The 27244-nt window shown below is 35.9% G+C and overlaps 1 protein-coding gene across 2 annotated transcripts; it reads left to right on the forward strand.

Moving 5' to 3' along the window:
• Window positions 1-26499, forward strand: LOC122023521 (polyadenylate-binding protein 2-like). 2 transcript variants are annotated; one of them, XM_042581649.1, is made up of 9 exons: window positions 1-502; window positions 20275-20393; window positions 20479-21135; window positions 21222-21299; window positions 21380-21469; window positions 21804-21938; window positions 25473-25655; window positions 25789-25983; window positions 26077-26499. In XM_042581649.1, exons 1-9 carry the CDS (start codon window positions 253-255, stop codon window positions 26320-26322), a joined length of 1953 nt encoding a protein of 650 aa, XP_042437583.1. In that variant the 5' UTR covers window positions 1-252; the 3' UTR covers window positions 26323-26499. The 2 variants fall into 2 exon arrangements, with proteins under 2 accessions (XP_042437583.1, XP_042437584.1); XM_042581650.1 differs by having other exon boundaries at window positions 25491-25655.
• Window positions 26500-27244: the final 745 nt, after the last annotated feature.

A 27244-nucleotide genomic window follows, 5' to 3' on the forward strand; every position in this document is an offset into this window, starting at 1 on the left:
GACTAGCGGTGCCTGCGAGCGCAGAGCTGTGCGGTTGCAAGCGGGAGCGGCTGCCCTTCCCAAGTCCTATCAGAATCATCTCAAAAACTAAAACATTAGAAAAGAAAGGAAGAGAAAAAAAATTGAATCGACGGGTCTCCGATACATCAATCGGAATCCCGTCTTCTGTCGTTGTTGCCTCTTGATCGGTTAGGGCTCGTGTAGGATCCGGGGAAGAAACGGTATTGTGGTCGTCTGTATTGGAAGGGCGAGATGGCGCAAATGCAGATTCAGCCCCATGTGATCTCCAGCGCGGCTGCGGCGGCTGCAACGGGCGGCGGCGCGGTCCAGTTCCCCTTGACGTCGTTGTACGTCGGTGACTTGGACCTCGGCGTCACTGACGCGCATCTGTACGATGTTTTTAGCCAGATCGGGCCGGTTGTATCCGTCCGCGTGTGTCGCGACATCAACTCCCGCCGCTCACTTGGTTACGCCTATGTGAACTTCAGCGATCCTGCTGACGGTATTTTTGCACTCTGACATTGCGTTTTCTATTTTGGTTGTTGCTTGATCGATTTGCATGACGGGGTCAACCAATAAATGATTTTTTTTTTACTTCACATAAGGCATATTTTACATACAACTATTCTCACGTAAAACTCAATTGTATATAAAATTTGCTTTAGTTCTGTTTTCTTTCTAATGTTCTTACTAGTCGTTTAAATTTTTTGGGTTCACAATGTTTGTTTGAGCCATGGTAGATAATTTTAAGAAAAATCTTGATAGCGCAGTGGTCAATAAGTTTACCCGAGTCTGCTTATTACTTCCTTAGGTTGAAGAACACTTAGACAGTTGTAGCAACTCAATTTTTTTTAGGCTGTCCTTGTTTCTTAATAGGGAGAGATTTGTCATGATCGTTTTAAGATTCACTGCAATGACATATAGAACAATTCTTTAGATTCACTGCAGACATCTATAACTTGAGAAGTCAATGACGTACAGAGCACCAGTGTTTGGGTGTTACAGTGTTACAACCTCTCGTTTGCTTCACCTTCTTTTCCTGAATCATAAAGCTTTATTTATTATTGCTAATTATAGTTGAATCTGTTAGAGTTGAAGGTCTAAGGAGTAGTTTAAGACCAAATAAAAGCTTTAATGGAATTAAAAGTGACTTGATTGTTCTCAATATTTCCATTTATAAAGCACTGCAATGGAGATATAATATCCATACACCTTATAACTGAAACACAAAAATATTGATGATGATGATAAAATGAGAGAGTGATGATCCATACTACAATCAATATATTTCATTTAGTTTCAAATAACAAGATAGGCATGACATACATTCTTAGACTTGTTCATTATTGGATTTTATACCCTAGAATAATCAAGAGTGCTTTATTATGTAGATAAATAACACATTATAAATTTTCTCTAAAGAACTTGCCCTTCTAAGGCATCGTTTTACTTCTTGTTCTTGATCTGGAAATGGAAATTATGCCATTGCATTCTTCCTATTACTTAGGCATTGGATTGATGGTGAGGCTAGCAGGGGTAGTGATTAGTCGATTGTTTCAATTGCTTGATTATGTCGACAATTAGTACACAACGAAAATAAAATACAAACAAAGACACAAGTAAGCAATAAGAATTTTATGTACCTTGAAACCCTCGGTTCTTATTCCATGATATATGATTCGTCAGTGAATCACCTTTTACAATCCACTATCTTTCTCCTTTTTAGAAGCATCTTGTAACTTGAGATAAAAAGAATATATAAACTTTATTGAAGAGTGAGACATATTTATATACAAACTAGCGATATATTTTAGGAAACTATAATTAGGCTAATTGACAATTAACCTAATCGACCCATATATATTAACTAATTTGTACTAATATGGTAACTAATATATACAAATAATCCTCCCCTCAAGTTGGAGTATAAATATTAATAATGCCCAACTTGTTACAAAGATAATCAATTCGAACCCCATTTAAAGCTTTTGTGAAGATGCCCCCGAGTTGTTTTCTAGTCTTCATATATCCGGTAATCAAGCTTTGTTGAATTTTCTCACGAACAAAATGACAATCAATTTCAATGTGCTTAGTTCGCTCATGAAACACAATATTCAATGCAATATGAAGAGTAACTTGGTTATCACACCACAGTATATTTGATGTTGAAATTTTAAATCCTTCTTCAGTCAAGAGTTGATATATCCATATTATCTTGCACAAACTGTGTCATAGCCTTATATTCTGACTCTTGACTAGATTGTGAGACAACGTTTTACTTATTACTATTCCATGGGACTAAATTTCCTCCAACAAAGATACAATAACTTGAAGTAGATCTTCTATCCATTTTAGAACTTATCCCAATTGCATTTGAAAAACATTTAATATGAGTGTGCCTATTATTTTTATATATGATACCCCTTCCGGATGCTCCCTTCAAGTAACACAAAATTTGTTTTAATACTGCCCAATGATGAACGGTTGGAGATGACAGACTGACAAAAGTTATGGCAAGGTAATTCAAATTCCCAACCAACCTTTGCCATCTCTTATGATGTTTAAATAGTTCCCCATCTCCTTTGAGATGCATGTTTTGAGTTATTGGAGCATTAAAAGGCTTTGCCATCAATTTTCCTGTCTAAGTTAATAAGTTGAGGACATATTTTCTTTGAGATAGAAATATATCTTTTTTACTCATAACTTTAACACCTAAAAAATACTTTAGTACCCCAAGTCTTTCGTATGAAATTGAGTATGAATTAAAGATTTAAAAGATGAGATTCCTGTAGTATCACTTATAGCCGTCTACATATACAACTAATAGAATAATACCAGCTTTTGCTTATAGAATACAGAATGATCAGACTTACTTTTCGTCATACCAAATTTTTCAATAATCTGATTAAAATTTTCAAACCAAGCATTAAAACTCTATTTCAAACTATACAAAGATTTTCGAAGACGACAAACTTGCCTAGACTCCCTTGAGAAACAAAATCAGGAGGTTGCTCTATATACACCTCTTGAAGATTACTACGAAGAAGAGTATTCTTCATATCAAGTTGATGTAAAAACCAATGATGAGTAGCGGTCATTGAAATAAACAATCAAACATATGTCAAGTGTCAGAATAATCCATCCTATAGATCCGAGTATAACTTTAAGCGATAAGACATGCTTTTAATTTGACAACTGACCTATTCGGATTGACTTTAATTGTGAATATCCATTTGCATCCAATAGCCGGTTTCCTTATAAGTAGATTGACCAAGTCGCAAGTACCATTGCCATTGAGGGGGTGCTTGGTTTGTGGAAGGGAATGAGAATAGGAATGATATTCATTGAAGTGAAGAATGGGAATGGGGAGTTTTGAATCCGTGGGACCCACCATTCCCATTTCCCCCATTTTATTTGGTAATGGCCCAATTCCATATTTCGGGATTTGAATCCGTGGGACCCACCATCAATATCCCAAACCAAACACTAACTTTCAATCTCATTCCCATTCCTTACTTCCATTCCCTCCAACTAAGCACTCCTTGAAAGCATTCATCTCCTCTATCATTGCATCTTTCTAACTAGGATGAGATATGACTTCATGCACAGCCTTAGGAATAGAGGTAAAATCAAGTGAAGCAATAAAGGAATAAGAGGAAGACGATAAGCCATTATAAGAAAGAAACGAAGTAGGATAAGTACACTGTTGTTTACCTTTACGTAACAGAATAGGAAGATTATCGCTGGATTTGATGATGAAGTAGTAGGTGCAAGACATGAATCTAGAGGGTGATACCTGTAGTAGACTTGAATAATAGAATGCTTGACAAGAGTTGATTTCGGAACAAGTGTGGAGGGTGTGATAGAATACACTAACAAATCATCATTCTCCCCTTGATGAGTCGGAGTAGGTGAGAATGGGAAATAAGGTAGGTCTTCCGTAACATCAATTGAGATAAAATATTTGTTAATACTGAGACAATAACACGTATAACCTTTCTGAAGATGAGAATAACCAAGGAAGATACACTTTCCAAACTTAGGATCTAATTTAGTGACATATGGACGAACATCTCAAACAAAACAAGGGCTACTAAATAGTATCCTAAGGTTAATAGGAAATGATTTACTAGAAAAAGGATTTTGTAAGGGATTTTTCCATGAAGAGCAGAGGATGACATGCGGTTAATGAGCAAACATGTTGTAGAAATTGCATCAGTTCAAAAAGGTTTGAGAACATTCATTTGAAATAAAAGGGTGTGCAATTTTAAGATGTCTATTTTTACGTTCAGCTACACCATTTTGGGATGAAGTGCCAACACAAGAGGTTTCATGAAGCGTTTGGGCGGCGTGGGGCTATCTAAGCCTAAGTCTGAGGCAGACTTGGCATTCCAGCAGGCGTGGCATGGGCACAAGCCATGCCAAGCAGTGGACCGGTAGTGCGCCCATGCCCAAGTTTGCAGGAGTCAGACTTGACATACATCCGAGCTGGGCATGCGCAAGGCATGCCAAGCGGAGCAGCAGCGTGGGGCTGCCCAAGCCTAAGTCTACAGGAGGAAAACTTGGCAAATGTCTAAGCCGGGCATGCGCGCAAGGCATGCTTAGATGCAGCGAAGGATTCTAGCAGTGCGTGGGGCATTGTCCAAGCTCGAGTTTGTAGGAGGCAGACTTGGCAATGAAGCGGGCGTGGCATGTGCGCAAGACATGCTAAGTAGCCAGTGGACCGACAATGCGGGGTTGCCCAAGCCCAAGTCATGCAGAAGGTAAAGACTTGGCAATCCAGTGAGCATGACATGTGTGCAAGGCATGCCAAGAATTGGAGCGGTGTGCAGGGCGTTGCTCAAGCCCAAGTATGCAAGAGGCAGACTTGGCAATCTCCTGAGTATAGTCTGCCGAATAGTGGAGACTTGTGACAGTACACGGTCCAATGCACTAGACATGTAGGGGCAGACTTGGTGATGATGCAAGCAAGGCATGTGTGCTGGGTATGCCAAGCAGCAAATAAGCGAACAGATGAACTTGTCCGTGATGCGGATAGATGGACTTGCCTGTGTTGCCAAAGGATCAGATAAATAGACTTGTCTGTGGCAACAAAGGTGCGGGTAGATGGACTTACCCGTGGCGCCAAGGGATCGGACATATGGACTTGTCCGTGGTGCTAAAGAAACAGAATCGTGGGCCGAGCACTTGGTGTGCAAACATACTTTGGCGAGGGGCCAAAGAAGCGGAGCCATTGACGGAGCGGATAGATGGACTTGTTGCCAAAGGCAGACAGATGGACTTGTCCATGGTGTCAAGATATGGAGCTGTTGTGCGAACATTGGGCGGACAGATGGACTGTTCGTGGTGCTAACGAAGCCAGATCGTGGTCAAGCACAAAGTGTGAAGATTGACACTCGGCGTGGATCAATGCAGTGAAGCCATGGGGGCGAAGCTCAAGTGGTGCATCCTGACACTTGGCATGGGGCAATGCAACATGATGATGGGGCAAAGCACAAGGTGTACAGGCTGCTAGTTGGCATGGAGCCAATGCAACCAAGACATGTGGACAAAACGGTTTTGTAGAAGTTGAGTCGGTTTTGTACATGTGGCATTGGTGGTTAGGGCAACTACCATGTAACTTCCTTGTAACCGCTTGCCTATGCATGATAAATAGGCAAGATGGGTCATTGGCAAGAGGGTGCCAAGGGTGGTGCCAAAGTGTGCCAAGAGTGGTGATAAGGGAGTGGCCAAGAGGCAAATCATAGGCGAGATTCTAGGCAAGTACCAAGGGGCTTTGTCTAGGCGGATCGTGAAGAATTGTGAGCATGATTGTGAAGAATTTGTATATGCGGATCTTGAGCGATTTGTAAATAATTCTGTATTGTTCCACTTGTATTCCTTTGTTATCGGGTTAATGAAAGTTTGGGAGTTTTCCTGTACTTGTTGGTGTTGCTGGCTTGCTTGAGGCTTTTGTTGTGCCTTTGTATTGGGCATTCTTCATACCTCGGTGATGCATTTGTTGGTAGACTGAGTCAAGTGCGGGACTTGATTGCCACACTGGGAATTTTCTAATGTGAAAATTTACCCCTGTGACAATTGGTATTTTGACCCATATACGACTGGAATAAATCGGATATATACTCCTTAGCATTATCACTTTGCAAGGTATAGATGAATGTTTTGAGCTGAGTTTTAATCTCATCACAAAAGACACAAGACAGAGAAACTAATTCGGAATGATTTTTCATTAAGCATAATTAGGTTACACGAGAGTAATCATCGACAAAAGTAACATAATATCCAAAATCATGTTTAGATAAAATAGGATAAGGATCCTAAATATCGGAATGAACTCATTTAAAAGGAACAATAGCACGTTTATTTACTCTAGGACCCTAACTAAGACGGTGATGTTTTGCAAATTGACACGACTTAAGTAAGTACAAGAATTTGTGAGCGATGTGTCAAGAATGTAAAGGCCTCCAGACTCATGTCCTTTATCAATAATCTTCTTTGTTAAAAGATCTTGAAATAAGTAATGATTAGGAAAAAAAAATGAGATGCAACAATTAAGATTACGAGTTAGTGGAAATAAGGAAATTAAAGGATAAATTAGGTAAATATAAGACGGAGGACAGAGGAAGCAAAGGGGTAGAATTGATATTGTCAGATCCACAAACACAAGATGGAGACTCATCAGCTAAGGTAACAATATGAGTGTTAGCTTTGGACTAAAAAGTAGAAAAGAGACTAGCTAGGGAGGGGATTCACATTCGACTCTATGTCTAAGCGTTGCTATTACTGCCGCTTGTTTAGTAAAGTCCAATTTTGGGCCATGTCTCCCTCTCTCTCTCCCTAGCTTTAAAGTGAGCTATCTAAATCTAAGTTCAGTGCCCTATCGGTCGATCCTAGCAAGTCGTGAATGACTCCCTCTAAAAAAACGTCAGCAATCTTTAGTTGTAAATATAGTCGCAATTTATACAATATATTTTTTTATAGTGATTCAAAACTACTCAAGAATCAGAGCAAATTATAGCAATTGTGTGAATGACATGTGTCATTCACTCTAACCCTACCCTCGACCCTTCGATTCACGACCTTGACTCGACCTTAAGGGCATCCGTAGGGACAGAGTGAATGCCCCATAGCCATTCATGACCTGTTACTTGGGCTCGAGCGTGATCGCATGTGAGAGGGCCAATGAATAGCTTGAGACGTGACACCAGACTCAATGACTCATTCGGAATATGAGGGAAGAAGACATACGTTTTGTTCATTTGAATCAGCAATAGCAGTAATAGAGAGAGATGCCAACTTAAATGATTCCTGATATTTTGAGAACTTGGCAAATTCTCAAAATACTTTGTTGATAAAGACGATCAATCTTACTCTAATTTAAATAGTTCGAACCATTTAGCTTATGGTCTAGACATCATGTGCATTGCATCTGTCACAAGATAAGGCTTATTTTTGGTAAGATTTTATCTCATGCATAGTTGTCAAAAGCGTTTGCTTCACTCGCTTAAGCGCGAGGCGTTGCAAGGCGCAAGCTTCACGCTTCTAAGAACTTAGAAGCGTAAGAGATCCAGGAAGCACACGTTTTGCACAAAAGCGAAGCACAGAACTTTCCTCTTTTGTTGATTTTTTTTGTTTCTTTTTTAAGTTTAAAGCCCTAAACCTCTCATTTTTGTTTGCTTCAAACCGTTGCCTCTTCGTCTGCCTCTCGTCGCATGTGCTTCTTTGATCGCCTCTTCAAGTTAAGTGTTTTGTTTGTTAGAATGTTGTAATTTTTCCAATGACTTCGGCATCCCGCGATCCCTCGACTCTTTTGGCGGCTCCAGATGCGTCATGCCGTCATGGGACGCTTTCAGCTTTGCCAGAGGCATTTGGCGACGCTTCTGGCACAGTCGGAAGCCTCGCGGGACGCTTTCGGCGCTGCAGGCAGTCTCGTTGGACGCTTCCGGCACCTCGGAGGCATTTGACACGCTTTCGGCGGCGCCAACAACATCGTTGGGCTCCTCCAGTGCTGCCATAAGTGTACTGCGACGCCTCTAGTGCCGCCGAGGCATTATGATCGTGATCGCGAGGGTACTGTACGTATTTTTTTAAAGAGTTAATTAAATCAAACACCTCATAACTTAAATGGGGCATTTTGAATAGGTTTTTATAAAGCCTAATTAAATTATTCGAATAAAATATATAAAAATATATTTTAAAAAAACTAATAAAATTTATTAATTCATATAAATCAATAAATTAAATTTAAATATATAAAAAATATATTTAAAATAAAAATTCTAATAAATTTTATTAATTCATATAAATTAGTAAATCAGATTTAAATATATAAAAAAATCAACTTTTTATTGAACTTAGTAGATAAGTTTCTAAAATACTCAAATCACGTATCATAGTTTTAAAATTACCAAATCACGTACCCACTTGCCGTTTTACCCTTGTCCTTAAATCAATTCGACTAGAAAATAAATCAGTCGATTGATTTTTTTTCAATCGAATCGATTTCATTCTGTTTGAAAAATCCATTAGCCGGTTTTGACCAAAATCGGATGATGGATCTTAAGATCTCAGAATGATATGAAATCAATTCTTATATGTTTCTAGTTCTTTTGATTGTCAAAATGTTATCAATTATTAATTTGATCAAATATATTGAGATTAGTGATTTTTTGAATATGAATTAGTTTTTCAGACACATTTATGTTAAAAAAAATCATTACTTTCAATATATTAAGTCAAATTGTTATTTGATAGCATTTTAATAATCACGAGAACTATATGAAGAACACATAGGAACTAGTTTCATATCATTCCGAGATCTCTAGGTCCATTAGTTAGTCTCTAGGTTTAGGGTTTAGGGTTGGTCTCTAGGTCCATCAGTTGGTTTTGACCGAAATCGATTGATGGACGTAGAGATCTTGAAATGACATGAAATCAATTTCTCTATGTTCGTCTAGTTCTCCTGATTTTAAAAATACTATGAAATATCAATTTGACGCAATATATTGAGAGCAGTAATTTTTTAAAACTATGATCGAATGAATCCAAATAAAATTAATGTAGGTTCATTCGGCTAAAATTGGTTGATGGACCTAGAGAGTTCGAAATGAAGTGAAACCAGATCCTATGAGTTCTTCTAATTCTTATGATTATATTCATACTTTCAAATATCAATTTGACCCAATATATTGAAAGTAGTGATTTTTTAAATACGAATTAATTTTTCGGACGCATTCATGTTTAAAAAATCACTGCTCTCATATATTGTGTTAAATTGATGTTTGATAGTATTTTTACAATCAGGAGAACTAGACGAACACATATGAACCAGTTTCACCTCATTTCGAGGTCTCTAGGTCTATCAGCTGATTTAGGTTGAAACGGTTGATGGACCTAGAGAGTTCGGAATGAAGTGAAACCAGATTCTATGAGTTATTCTAGTTCTTATGTTTATGTTCATGCCCTCAAATATCAATTTGACCCAATATATTGAAAGCAATGATTTTTTAAATACAAATTAGTATTTTTGGTTATATTTGTGTTTAAAAAATCACCGCTCTTAATATAATATGTCAATTGATTTTTGATAGTATTTTTACAATTAGAAAACTAGATGAACACATAGAAACTGGTTTCATGTCATTTCGAGATCTCTAGGTCCATTAGTCGATTTCGACCAAAACTGACTAATGAATTTTTTCAAACACATAGAAAGAAATTAATTCGACTGGAACAAAATTAGTCGATTGATTTTTTTTCGAGTCAAATTGATTTGAGGATGAGGGTAAAACGGGAAGTGAGTACGTGATTTGATAATTTTGAAACTATGATACGTGATTTGGGTATTTTGGAAACTTATCTACTGGTTCGGTAAAAAGTTGTAAAAAAATTCAAATAAATTTTATTAATTCATATAAATCAGATTTATTTTCTATAATTATTTTCTTCTTGTTTTATATTTTTTTATTGATTGATTATTATTGATTTTAGCAGTCTTGATCTTAACCTTGTCAAATACAACAATTCCATCGACTCGGAAGGATATTGTTTGGAATGATTGTTATGTACTGTAAGTGCACGGTTACGTCGTCAGTAATACAAAAGATATCAAATCCACATGGACTCTTGATTAAACATTAGTTAACTTCGCACGGTAAGTTATCTTAGATAATAGAAAGGTGGTTCACAAACACTAGGAAAAAAAAGAGAAAAGAGAAGAGAGGAGAGAGAGAGACTTAGTAGAGAGGGAGAGAATGAGCGTAGTGAAGGAAGGATGATAGATTTTAGGATTTCAGTTTCGTTATGATGCTAGTTAATGTCCCTATGTATTGTTCATCTACCTAACTCCATGCTTAAACTTGTGTAGGACTTTTAACTGGAGTCCGGTACAACCCGCGAAAGTTGCATCGAAGAATCTACCTAAGTTCTAACGTCATTAAGTAAAGAAATAACTCTATAAAGAGTTACTCTCTGTCACAACCCCCCGGTCATACAATAGCTAGAGTTATCTAATGTATTTTCTAACGTTACCACTGGAGTATCCACTCTAATTAGAATGCCCTAACAAGGATTAGTCCCTATATTAAGATCTTTTGACTCTAGAAAGTGAGTAAGTATCGATGTCTTCTATTACTAAAGGCATGAGATGTTCGGTTGAATGAGTATCTTCTGTCACTAAGGATCCCAGTTATCCAGTCTAATAGCAACCTTAACATAGAGACAAATCCCTCATATCTATATGAATTGACCTTACACACATTTTGTCAAACATATACAAGGCACAACACACATAGAATATGATATCAATATTTCACTGCAAAGAAAAATGTCCAAATACATAGTTCATACATCACATCATAACTACTTCCTACATCCTAGATCTAGAGATCTACTCTATCGCAAGAGAATACAACCAAAAGACAATGAAAATAACAAACTACAACTCAATATAAAGAAATAGAGAGAGGAGAGTGCTTATCCTTGAAGCTCGATGTCTTTGGAGGTGTTCCCTTGCTTCGGAGGTGGATGGATCGACGAAGATGGAAGATTTAGGGTTCCTCCGAGGGGGAGAACCTTTCTCCAAGGAATGGGGACAAGCTCCAAGCCAAAGATTCCCCAAAAAGGGAGAGAAAAACCCTTTAAATAGGGTAGAGCACGGGCCTGGCATGGCTCGTGCCACGGTCGTGTGGAATCCACATAGCTAGCTTCTATTTGGCCTTAAATCAAGTGACACAGCCGTGTGGCTTCACACGGCTGTGTCCTACTTGGTCTCTGATAGGTTGCACGACTATGTGGAGTCACACGATCGTGTTCTTCTCCTTTAGTAGGCCACACGACTATGTGGATTCACATGATTGTTATCTGCTTCAGCTATGGAAAGTCCATATGGCCGTGTGGATTCATACTGCCTTGGTGGTCTTCTCTTCTGGAGTGTGGCACGGTCGTGTGAGTTCACACGGCCAGAGCTTGATTTGGCACGGGCAAGACCACATGACTGTGTGGTTTCACACGGCCTGAGCTTGATCTTCTTTATGTTCGCTTCAATGTGTATTTTTGTTCCATTTTTGCTTCAAATGACGTCCTGTCAATCAAAACAAGTAAGAGCAGATTTCCGAATAGAATATAATGGAAGTACGACATTATAATAAAATAAGGTGGTATAAACATAGATTATGTTGATAAAATACAAGTAGATGTGTGGCAAAATATAATCTACGTACATCAATTATGTAATATGTTTGGATCATAAAAATCCAAATATTGTCAGTTGTATTTTTTTGATAAAATAAAAAATAACGGAATTTATCGACACAAGTTATATTTAGTTGGGGGCAATAGAAATGTGAAAGTTTGTCTGAAATGTCCTGAGCGTGTTAAGAAGAAATTAGAGAGTTCATGTAAAAAAAGAGGAATTTGATCAATCAGCTAGATGAAATTCCTCATTCTGATGATATTGATGATTTGGAAGAACATGAAGATAATTATCAAACTAAAGTGAAAGGGAAACGATCAATATTCGATCCAAGCATTCATCATACGATCCAAGGTAAAAAGTGTAAACAAACTGGATTTATTAATCTTTATTCTATGAAAGATGTCGATGAAATTATCAAATAAAGACGTACAAAAAAATGAAGAACAATTTGATGAAAATAAAAAGAAGTTAAGAGATATTGTAATTGAGAAATTTGCAAGATGGATGTATGATACTGGAATTCTTTTCAAATGTTGTTAAATATGATTCTTTTTGTGCCTTGTATTGAAGCTATTGAACAATTTAGGGGCGTTTGGTTAAATGATGGGAATGACTATGGGTATGGATTTGATAGTAGGGTGGAATGAGAATAGGAATGACAATGAAACCCATCAAGTTATATGAGTTTGATTGATTCCCATAAATATAGTAATCATTCTCAAAATGTCATTTCCAAACCCACATTTCAAATACTATCTTTTACTATCATTCCATTCTCTCATTCCTAAACCCATCAACCAAACACCCCCTTAGGTGGCGTTTGGTTTATGGGTTTGGGAATGAGGGAATGGATTCATTCCCAAACCTTGTGTTTGGTTGATGGGAATGAAATCAAGATTTTGGAATGAAATCTAAAAACTTGGGTATGAATGAAACTCACCCCCTCCCTTGGGTTTTGATGGAATAGGAATGTGAATTAAGTTTTAGATAAAAATACCCTTAGTATATTTGTTCAATTTTTTTTTAAATTTCACTCTCTTTCCTTGTTCTCTCTCATCATATTTTTTCTCTCCTTATTTTATCATCACACTTTCTCTCTCAACATACTTTCTTTCTCCTCATTCTCTCTCATCACACATTCTCTATCATTTTCTCTCTATATTCTCTCTCATCATACACTCTCTCTCCTTATTTTCTCTCTCTTCATTCTCTTCCATCACACTTTCTCTCCCATTACACACTTTCTCCTTATTTTTTCATCGCACTTTCTCTCTCATCGCACTTTCTCTTTCCTCATTTTCTCTCATCACACTTTCTCTCTCTTCATTCTCTCTCATCACACTCTCTCTCTTTATTTTCTCTAATCACACTTTCTCTCTCAGCACACTTTCTCTCTTATTATACTTTCTCTCTCCCCAGTCTCTCATTTTCTCTCATCACTCTTTCTCTCTCAACCCACTTTTTCTCTCATCATACTTTCTCTCCTTACTTTTTCATTTTCTCTCATAATACTTTCTCTCTCTTCATTTTTTCCATCACTCTTTCTCTCTCAACCCACTTTCTCTCTCATCTTACTTTCTCTCTCTTCACTTTTTCATTTTCTCTCATAATATTTTCTCTCTCTTTATTTTTTTCCCATCACTCTTTCTCTCTTAGCACACTTTCTCTCTCATCATACTTTTTCGTTTCTCAATCTCTCCTATCATGCACTCTCTCATTTTCTCTTATCATACTTTCTCTCTTTTCATTTTTTCTCAACACATTTTCTCTTTCATCATTTTCTCTCATCATATGTTTCTCTCACATTCATCTTTCTCTCCCATCTAATTTTTTCTCTTATTTTTCTGTAAGGGTAAAAAAGAAAATTTAGGTTCATTCCGATTGAAAATATTTAACTAACCAAATATCATTTTTAAGAATGATACCCAAGTTCATACCCATTCTCATTCCATAATACTATGATACCCATTCCCATTCCGATTCCTAGGAGTGAACCAAACGTCCCCTTAGATCGGGGATGAAACCTCCATCATATCTTGAAGTGAGGGTTAAGTATTTGACAGGGTTGACAAATGCGAACTCGCTTCTCAAATCCCATGAAGATCATGCTAAGTTTGGGTGTACAATCATGACAGATGGATGAATGGATAAAAAACATAGGACTCTTATAAATTTTTTGATGAATGGTCTCAAAGGAAGTATATTTGTTGAATCAGTTGATGCTTCAGGCTATTCTCACACAGCTAACAAAATGTTTGAGTTACTTTCTAAATTTGTGTATCGCATTGGAGAAAAAAAATTGTGATTCAGATTGTAACAGATAATGCAAGTTGCAATGTCGGTGCACGTAATATTTTAAATTTTTTACTTTTAATTAATATTTGGATCAATTTTTTTGATTAATTTTTTTTTCAGGACATCTTTTGGAAAATCAATTTCCACACTTGTACGGGCTCTTGTATAGCTCATTGTTTAGATTTGTTGTTCGAGGATATATTTAAAATTTCTCATCTCAGAAAATTGCATGAATGAGCGTTGATGGTAAATAGTTATATTTACAACATACCACAAGTATTGAGCATGATGAGAAAGTTTACTAGAGAGAGACATGATAAGAACCGTAAAGACACGTTTCACAACCATTTTTTTTTACTTTAAAGCGATTTCATGTATAGCGAGCAAATCTGAGAAAGATGTTTACATCTGAAAAGTGGGTAAATAGTTGATGTTCTAAAGAGGCTATAGGAAAACGTGCAGTAGAAGTGATATTTATGTCTTCTTTTTGGAAAAATATAATTTTTACATTAAAAGTTGGTGGCCATAGGAACTGAAAAAAAGTCTGTCACTAGACAGGGCCAAAGAAGCTATCACTACATCATTTAACAATAATGAAGAGAAATATCGTAGCATTTTTGAATTCATTGACAAAAGATGGAACGTTCAATTTCATCGACCTTTGCACGTAGCCAGGTATGTCTTGAATGCATAGTATTTTTACTTAAACCCTGACACAGAAAATGACCTTTGCATGTAGCCAGATATTTCTTGAATCCAGAGCGTTTTTACTCAAAACTTGATATAGAAAATGATACAGAAGTGATGGTGTCACGCCCGGGGGGGGGGGGGGGGGGCATAGTTTCCGGTACCCCACTTGGTGATAGTATAATACAAGAAGTCCTAAGAACCATCTAAACAGAATAATAAGGAAATTTATCAATTTATATATATATATATCATCTTTTTCGTAGACAACAAAACTATACAAGTAAGACAACACATGAAACAAAACATAAATTCAACGAAACAAAATTAAAAACAAACCAGGAATTAACACGTTGAGATCTCTTAGCAACTTTATGTAAAGCCGGGACCTTCTATAATATCAAAAGGAGTCTGCAAAACTGGAGGCCAAGGAATGTAGAAAGTTAGCTAAATGACTAAGTGGGTAATGAGGAAAGATGTGCGTGAATTTAATCTTGTTTAAGAAATCAAAGAAGTAGAATAAATCATAATATTTTATTATAACTTTAAGTTATTCTTAAAGTTCTTCATTTATGCATAAATATTTATGTATATTTATCTTCAGTTATCATCATTTATAATCATGTAATATTTTTATATTAGAATTTAGAATTTTCACTTTATCATCATTTGTTATCATCGATTAAAATCAATTCTTCAGTATCATCGATTAAAATCAATTCTTCAGTCTTATTATTTAATCAATTGGTATAGAAGTTATCTATGGTAATATCAATATGTATATCAATGGTCTAAATCTGATAAATCAATTAAAAAGTGAATCACTAGAGTCAATATCTTCAGAGTGTAATGTTATATGTATAGGTTAAAAGCCTCCTCAGGGTATAATACTGTTGCATATGTCATCTGACATACGGGCTGTTAGTTTTCACCGGTGGAAGATATAATAAACACTGACTGAGGGCTACATCACGTCACCACGCCTCGAGTGTACGATCACTCTAGACCGTAGGTTGTCGTGCTACCACAATAACATGTGGGCAGTCCAATACTCCAATATAAATCTCTGGTATAAAGTTAGGTTCATAGTCTTCACTTTTTAATATTCTTCATTTACCATCTTTATTATTTCACTTTAAGAAATTTATTTTATCCATTTATCATAATTATTTTTTTTCATATCAAATGGTCAATCAAGTTAACATTTTCATATTAAGTATGTTAATTTATCATCCTAGGGTTCACAGATAAAAAGCTACAAGTATCAACAGGTAGAACATCAAAAAACATGAAGTATGTAAGGTCAAGTAAGTCAAAAAGACAGGTTTCAATAGAAAAGTAATTTAGAATATTTATTTAATTTTTAAAACAATCTTTCCCATATTAATCCTAGTATGAACCCACATGTGAACAAGAAATAATATCAATTATTTTAACCCATTTCGTTACTTGTAATATCATTTTAATTTCCTTTTGAAAACAATTATACAAATATATATAATTTCATTATTTCTTTATTCATGCACAAGGATAAATATATAAGAGTCAAAGAGAATGTACCCACTTTATGTACAACAAAAACTTCGAGTGTCGGCAAGTCACCGTGCTCCACCCGAACTCGTATCTACATATATAATACAACAATAACTCAAATTTTCAAATGATAATAAAAATCATGACATAAGATCTAAACGTTATCTACGACTCGAAGCCAGTAGATTATTATTTTTGATCTCGCTATCTCGTACGACTTAACATTCCTAAAAGAGACCTCCATTACTATCTAATTATTTACCCATTCTAACCACATATTGATTAAAATGAAATATACCTATAAGGAACAGAGGCCGCTGTTAGTGGCACCAAAAGGACTGCTATTGGTAGTTGTTGGCTGGAAAGAAAAAACAAAAGGGCAACAATGAAGATGATGTTTTTCATGGGAAAAAAAAAATGAGCTATTGCTCTTGGATAAATGAGGGAGAAGAGACTACCTTTGTTGTGGTGGTTGGACAAGAGGAAAAAAGGTTTCTTGAAAAAGCTACTGCTCCTTTGTTAGGCAACCTCAGTTAGCTCCGGTGAGCTCTATTGCAACACTGAGAAAGCAAGGAGAGGATAAAGGGTTGCTTGCGCTTGTTGTTGGGAGGGAGCAGCAACTAGGTTGCATTTCCCTTCTCCGCTGGAGGCTTTGGCGAACTCCGACGAGCTTCGATGGGCTCCGGTGGCTACTGCCCAGAAGTAGGAAAATAAGGGAGAAGAGAAAGAGAGGGAAGGGAGGGGCTATTGCTCGTATTCCTCTTGCTTGTTGGTGAAGAGGAAGAAGAAGAAGGACTCGTGCGGGAGAAGGAGCTGCTACAGCGATCTCTTCTTTTCCTACGTCGAAGAGAAGCAGAAAAGAGAAGTAATGGGGGAAGAAGAAGAAAGAAAAAGAAAAAAGAGAGGTGAGGTGGAGGAATGGGCGTGAATACGATGTTGGCATGGGCTTGTTCCTTTTTTTTTTAAAAAATACTTAGATGGAACCCTAATTTAATTTCTAATGCTATGATGCCATGTAACTTGAGAAAAAGACAGTGGAGATGAAACCTAATTTCGAAGGAGAGGAGATGAAACCCTAATTTAATTTCTAATGCTATGATACCATGTAACTTGAGATAAAAAGAATACATAAATTTTATTGAAGAGTGAGACATATTTACATACAAACTAGGGATTTATCTTATGAAACTATAATTAGGCTAATTGACAATTAATCTAATTGATCCATATATATTAACTAATTTGTAACGATAATATTGTAATTAATGATAATTAATATATACAAATAAATTTCTAAAGATGGAGAAATCTCTTATAATCTTTTCTTGCAAGTTGGAAATAAAGCACAATAAGAGTTACAGTGCCCTTTTATATCATAGTTAAAACATTTTATACTAGATTTTGGTTTAGTTATCCGTTTGTGTTTTGATGTCTTTTTAGGTCCTGAAACATCTTCTTGAAGACTTCCTTTTGTCCGAATTCAGATGAAGATACCTCCTTTTGCTTCTTCTTTGCAACTAAAGCTAAACCTTTTTCTTTTAGCTCACAGCTAGTTTGCTCATGTAATTTAAATTCGCAAAATAAATTAATTTGACTAAAGTGAGGTTTGAGGGATGGCTTTTAGTGTGTATTTCATGAGGTCTTGCTTCTCTAGCCTCCCTCCAGTTGCATGGAGACTGTTGAGAATCTCCTTGAACCTCTCATATACTTGCTCATGTCTTTCTTTGTGAAATTCTACATTTGATTGATAAATCTTGTTTAGCAATACGAGAATCTTGCTACCTACATGAAGCTCTATGAGCTTATCCTAAATCTCTGTTGCACTCTTGAATGGTCTAACTTTATCAAGTTAATTCAATGCTTGTTTGCATTGAAGAGTTAATGTTGCATTTGCATAGGCTTGTCGCTTCCTCTTTATTTTTGTGGTCCACTTGTCATTGTTAAGAATGCATCCAAATTCATCCATAGACATCTTGAATCCTTTCCTAATAATACACCAAATTTCAAAGTCAGCCATAGGTGAAGTTGGTGTCATCCAAAAATGGTAGTTGTGCTATGCTATATAGGACCTATGTGACCAAGTGAAGATCAGAAAATGCTGATTGTTTTCATAAAGCATATCAAAAGATTACAAGAGCAAGCTAAAAATGATTATTACTAGTGACATGTATGGTTCTGAAGTACAATTGGTGCATTTCACAGAAGTTAGCCATGGAATCATATTACAATGAGAAGACTTACCTAACTGGTTGATAATTGTAGGGAGCAAGTCCTGAAGTTCTGAAACTAGAAAAATCACAAGGTTACACTTACAGAAAACTTTCATAAGAGAAATTATAAGATGCCATCATATTGAGTTAAAAAGTTGATGTTTAAACATATTGTCAAGTCAAACACATATATAAAGTACTAGCTACTTATTAGTAATCTACTTAATGAAATTTCTTCTTCTATTTTCCCTTAATTTAGGAGTGGCTGACTGGGCTTGGATATCGTTTGTTGGATTGTTGGTGAGGCTAAAGAGGGTGAATCGCTGTCGATTGCTTGGTTGTCTACAATTCAAATTAGTATGCAACAGAAAATAAAATACAAAGAATGATGTAATTAAGCATAAGTAGAGTTACACTAATGAAAACAATTAGAGCATCATAATATTAAGACAAAGAATGAGATATTTTTCATGTTGCTTCTTTGGCCCATATTTATACGTGATGAATTAGTCTTGTTTTAGCTTACATTCTGCTTTCTGGCGTGCAATTAGTTGGCTGCTTCTTACTTCTAGCCAACTAGTAATGTTGTTACATTTGCCTTCTGTGTTGCAATGGTAGCCGTGAGGAAATGAGATGATTGTAATCTCACTGTGGCCCTGTGGTGGTCTTGGCGAGGTTGTGAGGCCGCTGCGACCTTGCGGCGGCCTATGTCCTCACTTGGCTGTAACTTGTTTTTGTTTTTTTAAATTTCTATCAGGGTGATTGATATTTTTTTAAATATCAATAAAATAAAAATTAAAGGCTGTTAATTTCTTTCCTCTTTCTTTTTTTTTAAATTTTTTTTATCTATTAAGTCCTTTTCTGATGGTAATTTCTTTTTCTCTTTCATCCATTTCTTTCCATCGTCCGTGTACAAAATAAATAGCAAAGAATAAGGATTGTTACATAAAATAAGGAGAAAAAAATCTCTTTAAGATAAAGGTGGAGACGAATTATTAGAAAAAGTGTATAACAATAAAAAATTAATAAAAATAATTTTTAATTAATATATTTTATATTTTAAAAAATACCAAAATCATATTGGCATGACACGATATAGTACCGAAACTGTATCATTCCAGTCATAAACTAAAACTTCGGCATGATTCAAAATTTTAAATCTTGATCCTAATACACAATGTCTTCTAAGCTGTAATATAATTGAATCTTAAGAGATTGAAATGTTGGATTTTTTGGGTTTTGTAAAAGGAAGGTCAAAATGCATATTTTCTTAATTTTTCTGATTCCTTGGGCCACCTTTTGGTTAGGCTTATGTTCTACACTTCATCTTCCATGTACAACTCAGAAAAGTATTTTCAGATAGAATCTTGGATGATGCAATTTCTAAGACCTAGTGTTGCTTGTTTTGGTATAAATCAATGAGATTATTTTTTAAATAAATTGTTTTTTATTGTATTATAAAATTATCTTTCATTGATATTCAATTTGATGCTATGGCAATTGATATGCGATGAATTTTTTAATAGATAACATAATCTGTGAGTTTGTTATAATTCTATCTTTCATAATTTGAAGTAAGGATTTGTTTCAGTTGATCCTTGATAAGTATGTTCTGGCATCCTCTTGAGTGGATGCTGATTAACGTATTCAATGACTATGTGGGAGCTCATATCCAGGGACATCTATGGATATAACATGATCAAATTTACATTCTATTGGATTTTTTGGATATTGTGGTGACTTTCTTTCTGAATTCATTGTTTCTTGATTATGATTTTCCTCTGTGCCAAACCATCTATGTTTTGGTTGAATATTATGTGGTTTTTTTCTGTACTGATAAGTTTATATTGGCAGCGGCAAGGGCAATCGAAGTTCTTAACTTTTCACTTCTCAATGGAAAGGCTATTCGCATTATGTATTCAAATCGTGACCCTAGTGTGCGTAGAAGTGGGGCTGCGAACATATTTATCAAGGTTTGGTACTTGTACTTTTGATTTGTTAGGAATTCGGATATAGCCTTTTACCTTTTTAATAATTTTGCTTTGTTTTCTTTTTCAGAATTTAGACAAATCTATAGATAACAAAGCGTTGTATGATACATTTTCTGTCTTTGGTAACATCTTGTCTTGCAAGATTGCATTAGATGCATCTGGTCATTCAAAAGGTTATGGATTTGTTCAGTTTGAAGAAGAGGAGGCGGCACTAAATGCGATTGAGAAGTTAAATGGCATGCTCATGAATGATAAAAAAGTATTTGTTGGGCCATTTGTTCGGAAACAGGAGAGGGAGAGTGCTGCAACCAATGTTAAATTCAATAATGTATTTGTAAAAAATCTCTCAGACTCCGTGACAGATGATGCTTTACAAGAAGTTTTTGGCGAATTTGGAAAGATCACTAGTTGTATTGTGATGAGAGAGGGAGATGGAAAATCCAAGTGCTTTGGCTTTGTCAATTTTGAGAACCCTGATGATGCTGCTAAGGCTGTTCAGGAACTTAATGGGAAGAAATTTGATGACAAGGAATGGTATGTTGGAAAAGCACAAAAGAAGTCTGAAAGAGAACAGGAACTTAAAGAGAGATTTGAGCTAAGTAAGCAGGAGGCTGGTGAAAAATTCCAAGGAGTTAACTTATACTTGAAGAACTTGGATGATAGCATTGGAGATGATAGCTTAAGAGAACTCTTCTCTGGATTTGGGACAATTACTTCTTGCAAGGTCTTCTTTTGTTTATAATTTTTTGTTTGCCAACATATTTGACAACTTGTTAACTCGTTATCTTATTTTTATTTTATGTTTTGCAGGTCATGCGGGACAAGGATGGTATGAGCAAGGGATCTGGATTTGTGGCTTTCCAGTCTCCTGAAGATGCATCACGGGCTGTAAGATCATCAAACATCTAGACCCTTTCGGCTGTTTCTTTGTTTATTAATTTTAATTTATGGGGGTGTACATATGTTAGGTGTCAGAGATGAACGGAAAAATGGTTGGCAGTAAACCCCTTTATGTTGCGCTTGCACAACGCAAGGAAGACAGGAAAGCAAGATTGCAGGTAGTTTGGCGATGTTATTTTAGTTATTGTTTTTATTTCTTATATCTTGAACATAAGTGTAAATTGCATCTTTGCTTGCTCTAAACCCCCATCATTTGGGTCAGCGTCAATAATAGCCTCATTTTAATATACAGGGTAGTACAGAACCTGCTGGTAGTTCTTTGAGATTATAGTTAATTTTATTATGGTTGTTTATGTTTCTTAAATAGGGATGATGTAGAATTAAGGGTATTATGGATGTACGTAGATGTTTTTTTGGCCCATTCCTTCTTGCTTATTTGGGCATATTTTAGCTATAGTTTTTTGCTGATCAATGAGGCAACCTTATTTACAGGCTCATTTTTCACAAATTCGTCCTGTACCAACACAAGCTTCAGTTGCTCCTCGGGTTCCATTATATCCTCATGGTGCTCCTGGATTGGGGCAGCCACTTTTCTATGGCCAACCACCACCTGCACTTGTTCCCCAGGTTTGTCTATTATACATGACATGTTATGTATTGAGTTGGTTTTCATATACTTGTTCTTGAAATTGTTCCATGTTGCGGCAATTTGTTGATTATAGCGTCAATACTTTTGTGTAACCTTTCTCTTTCATAGCTATTGATTGTGCTTTTCTTAAACATCGATGGTAGAGGTGTCAATGAGTCGTGATTGTGCCAAGCAGTACTTAGGCTTGCCTCAGCCCCAAAATTCCTGATTTGAGCTAGGGTTAAGCTCAGCCAGGGGGCAATCAAGCCATGTTGAACGTGACTCAGACCCACCCGACCCAATTTTAAAATATGAAATATTTTTATAAATTATTGGAATTCATAAAATATTTTAAAAAGCAGAAAAATATATAAGTAAAGTTAATACTTTATATTAAATATTATTAAAATATTTAATATTTACAATTATGCTTATATCAATTATAAGAAGATGGTGATCCTGACTTAGCCTAGACTTGCGGATCGTGACCCTGTCCTTGGCATGTGTCTGCAGATAGTGTTGGTCTAGCACCTGGGCCTAGCGCAACCTGAACCATGTTAGACTGCGTCTCATGGTTGACTGGACTCATTTGACACTTCTAATTGCAAGGAATTTGTAATTTTTTTCTCTTTTGAACTAATTTGTCCAGGGTGTAATCTGAGCATGTAATTGTAGGGATGTAATTGAGCCGAGCCGAGCCGAACTCTTGGATGTTTGAGTTTGGCTCGTTTATAATCGAGCCGAGCTCGAGCTTTATTTAACGAATATATTCATAGCTCACGAGCTTATTCGAGCTTTTATCGAGCCTAAATGAGCTTAATAAATATAAATTATAAATTTAAATATTCATTAAAAACTAAATTATATATTTTAAAAAATTTATAATTTTATTCTAATAAATAAATTTAATATATTTGTCTATGTTTTTCATAAGTAGAGTGTAAAATCTATAAATTCAATATCAAAACTATTATTTTTTTTATTTAAAAGTTTATTTATGAGCTTAACGAACATGTTCACGAGTTAACGAACCGAATATTGTGAAGCTTGAGCTTGGTTTGTTTATCTTAACGAGCTTCATTAAACGAGCTCAAACGAGCTTTTATCGAATCAAGCTTCGAATAGCTCACGAACGGCTTGGCTCATTTACACCCCTATGTAATTGGAACAAATTTATGCTATCATGCTAACTCTATTTTCCCCTTTTAAAAAACATTTTTAGATCAAGGAAAGGAAAAAACCAGTTAAATTTCTTTTCAATATTCTGTCACCCTATTATCTTCTCACAAGCTATAAGTTATTACCTTATTTGAGGAAAATTGCCATCAAGTTTCTTGAGTGGGGAGCCAATGGAAGGAAAGAGGAGAAAACAAGGTTCTCTCGTTTGCTTTGAAAGAAAATGGGAAGGATGAGGTTGGAAATTTTAACCTGGTTTTTTCCTCCCAAATATTTCAACTTAAGGGAAAGGAAAGACTTTCTCTTCCCTCTTTCTACCTTGTGCTCACTCCTAATTTGCCTTATAATAACTCTACCAACAAATGTGTGGTGATAAGGTTACATCGTGTGGTGGGAATTGGTGTATGTTGTGATTGATGTGTACAACGTTGGTGCGTGTGGACTGCACATCTCTTTATTGCCCTCTTTTTTGGTCTTTGACCACGTGATGTCACCACGTAGCAGTTTGAGAATCTTGTGGTGGAGGTTGACATATTGCAGCTTTGGCAGACATGTTGAATGGGAATGAAATGTAGAGGAACAAAGAAGGTATGATTCATTCCTTATTATGCGAGTGAAATGGCCACAAAGTGAAGTGGAGTGCCAGATGGAGGACACGTGCAAAGCAATATGACTGTGGATAGGAGCAGATTCAAAGAATCAATATAGGGCCAGAGTAGCACATTTCAGGTGGAACAACAATAAAACAACATAAAGTAAATAGATATCTCAATGGCCATGCAACATTTGACAGAGGCCATTGGACTAGTCACACATCCTAGGCCTACAAAATCGATGAGAATTTTGTGGAATCTTGGAGGGTGTGGTGACATCTTGCAAAGACCTTTGGAATGGATGCACCTTCTGGTACATATAACAAGCGAGGGAATTCTAACCATATAGGGAATCTTGAACTGCATGAAAGGTGATTAAATTTTCTCTAGTTTGAAAACTCAAACCTCACTTGGGCCATTATCTTTCTTCAACCCCACTTCCTTTTCAGCCTGCTAATTAAGTCATTTACAACAAGGTTGGTGCTCTGCTCTATCTCAATCATTTATCTCATCCCAACCTTGATTACTGTTGGACAATTCTACCAGACACCAAAATCCAAACACCAAATACAAAACAACATAGAAAATTGATGTACACTTCACCCTAACCCACCTTTCATAGTCAAACTAGTTCCATTTCAGATGAACCTTCTTGGACTTGATCTCAACTCGGTCAAACTCCACCTAAATTCTTCTGATCTGTTTCCCTGCCAAGGTCAGATCTAGTTCTTGGCAGTTGGCAAATCAAGTGTAATTTGCTGTGAAAATACAGCAATTTTATTTGATTTTTTTTTTTGTAATAATTGAATGGTTTTAATATTGGAAGCCTTTCCTGTAATTTTGAATTGTCGGTGTATCGTTTTTTTTTTGTGCAAATTTCATATATCATAATACCATAATAGAATAAACCATGTAAAAGAGACTAGGATGAGAAAACAAGGGCATAAACTCTACGGTGACTAAGACATAACATGACTTCGAAGTCACTATTGGCTATTGATATCACCTTATAGTCATTTTATTTATGAATGCAATAAGACTTATTTTTCTTTATCATTATTATTTGTTGAGTTCACGTCGACTCATATATTTTGTATCCATTTATATTTTTTCTATATTATTGTTAAAGTTTGAGATATTTTGTTTTTAACCTTATATGATCTTTATACTATGGATTGAAATTTTGTACCGTGTTAAGCGAAAATTGTTGAAACATACATATCATTTTGGTAAATTCCCGAAACCCAATAGTATTCGATATACACATTGTCTCCTCCTTTTGCTTCATTTCTTTCCTTCTTCTACCTTCAATCCATCTCCGGCACCATGCATCCAAAGTCAACACGAAACTTTAGTATGACTTCAGATTAAAGCTTGCTTTATACTTTTATCTTAGAATATAAATTCATCATTTCTTCCTTTATTTTATAATAATTTTTGTTCAATTTATAATATATTAGATTTAGTTTAATTTGATTTACTTTTTTTTTTAGTTGGTTATTTAATTTTTAATGATCCTTCCTTTTTATTTAACGAGTCTTGATCATATTTATCAAACTGAGTTGTCACAACTCTTTTCTTTTCAATTTGTAGGTAATAACTATATTGTTTTATATGTGAGTTGTATTGTATTGTATGATAGGAATTAAGTGAGTAGTAGTTTGATACTCTGGTTTAGAATTGAATTGATGTACATCAACGATTCTATTCCCCAATAAGGATGATGGTGAATTGAAATAATGTGCTCCCAATAAAAATTTACAGCCCGGATTCGGTTTTCAGCAGCATCTTGTTCCTGGGATGAGGCCTGGAGCTGCACCATTTCCCAACTTCTTTATGCCAATGATCCAACCAGGTCAGCAAGTCCAACGGCCTGGCGGAAGGCGTGGGGCATCTGGTCCCATTCATCAGAATCAGCAGCAACCTATGCCCATGGTTCAGCAACAGGTTGCTACTTTCGCAACTGTCGTCTGTGTGTATGGCTGTATTTTAAATAAAAACTTAGGCATGTATGCATATGCATTTTATCAAATGTCATAAGCCAATTGATTTTTTTGTGGATTCTATTCAATAATCCCAGATGTTTTCAAGGGGTGGACGACCATATCGATATCCTGCTGGGCGTAATGTGCCAGATGTTTCTGGTTTTGCTGGAGGATTGTTCCCATATGACATGGGCGGTATGTCTGTTAGGGATGCAGGCATATCACACGCTATACCTATTGGAGAATTGACTACAGCTCTTGCAAATGCTACACCAGAGCAGCAGCGAACCGTATGACATTCTTCATTTAAGCAAACCTGCCTCTTTGATTAGCTTTGCACCCTGTGCACCATATGATATATATAATCATCTGTTCATTTTCAGTTGCTGGGCGAAAGTTTGTACCCACTTGTGGATCAGCTGGAGCACGAGTATTCTGCTAAAGTTACTGGCATGCTCTTAGAGATGGACCAAACTGAAGTGTTGCATTTGCTGGAATCTCCCGAGGCTTTAAGTGCCAAGGTAGCAGAGGCCATGGAAGTCTTGAAAAGTGTTGCACAGCATCAGCAACAGGCTGTCTCACCAGCTGACCACCTGGCTGCTCTGTCACTAAATGATGTTGCTCCCTAAATTTGCCCCCCTGATTCTGCTGGGGCTTCATGGTTTGTGTCTGAGCGAGTTTTGCCTGGACATGTTCTTAGAGGTGACTTTGCCAACGTTTTGGTTATTTATTCAATTTGCTGTGTAGGAAAGGAGATCTTTGAAATTCTGCTGCTATTTAAAATGGTTTTTAGAGTAACCGCAAAAGAGTTGTGATTCATCAATTTAGTTTTGGGGCGAGTTAATAAGGCTTTATTGGCATGGTAATGTTTGCTTTTATGGCTGTACAGTGGAGAATAATCTGAAGTTAGAACTTAGGTAATTTAGACTCGAATTGTTTGATAGTAGAAAGAAAATTTAGTACCGCCATCTAGTTCCTTGATGCATTGCCATCTAGTTCCTTGATGGACTATGATAGTTATCGCCATCTAGATCCGTGATGCATTGCTCTCGAATCATTTCTTTGGTTATTGGTCTTAAAGTATTCACATGGATGTTATAACATTTACATGATGTTACAAATCAATACGGATTAGTGTTATAATATTCATACATTAATATCCACATTAATATTGAACGTGGTTAATAACTGTATTTTATATAAAAAATAAAAATTAAGAAAATAAATTTTAGATATAATAAATAAAAATGAATAAATGGATAGTGGACTCTTAAAATGAATGTAAGTATATGTTAATAGAAAGAATGTGCTAATATAATGGATAACATGTTATTTGAAGTGGTGACATATTAATGTTCAAACTAATATAGATGTCCTTAGGCGCTATATTCAAGTATTGAACAGTGTCGACGTAAATTGGATACTTGGTAAGATCATACCTCTTCGCCAACCAAGAATATATCTAATATTTATTGACAAATGGACTTCTTTTTAAGGTATCTTATTATTTAATTAAGAATTTAGATCCTTCAATAACCAACTCTTAGTTGA

The sequence above is a fragment of the Zingiber officinale genome, chromosome 9B (assembly GCF_018446385.1).
Source record: "Zingiber officinale cultivar Zhangliang chromosome 9B, Zo_v1.1, whole genome shotgun sequence".
Taxonomy (NCBI): Eukaryota; Viridiplantae; Streptophyta; class Magnoliopsida; order Zingiberales; family Zingiberaceae; genus Zingiber; species Zingiber officinale.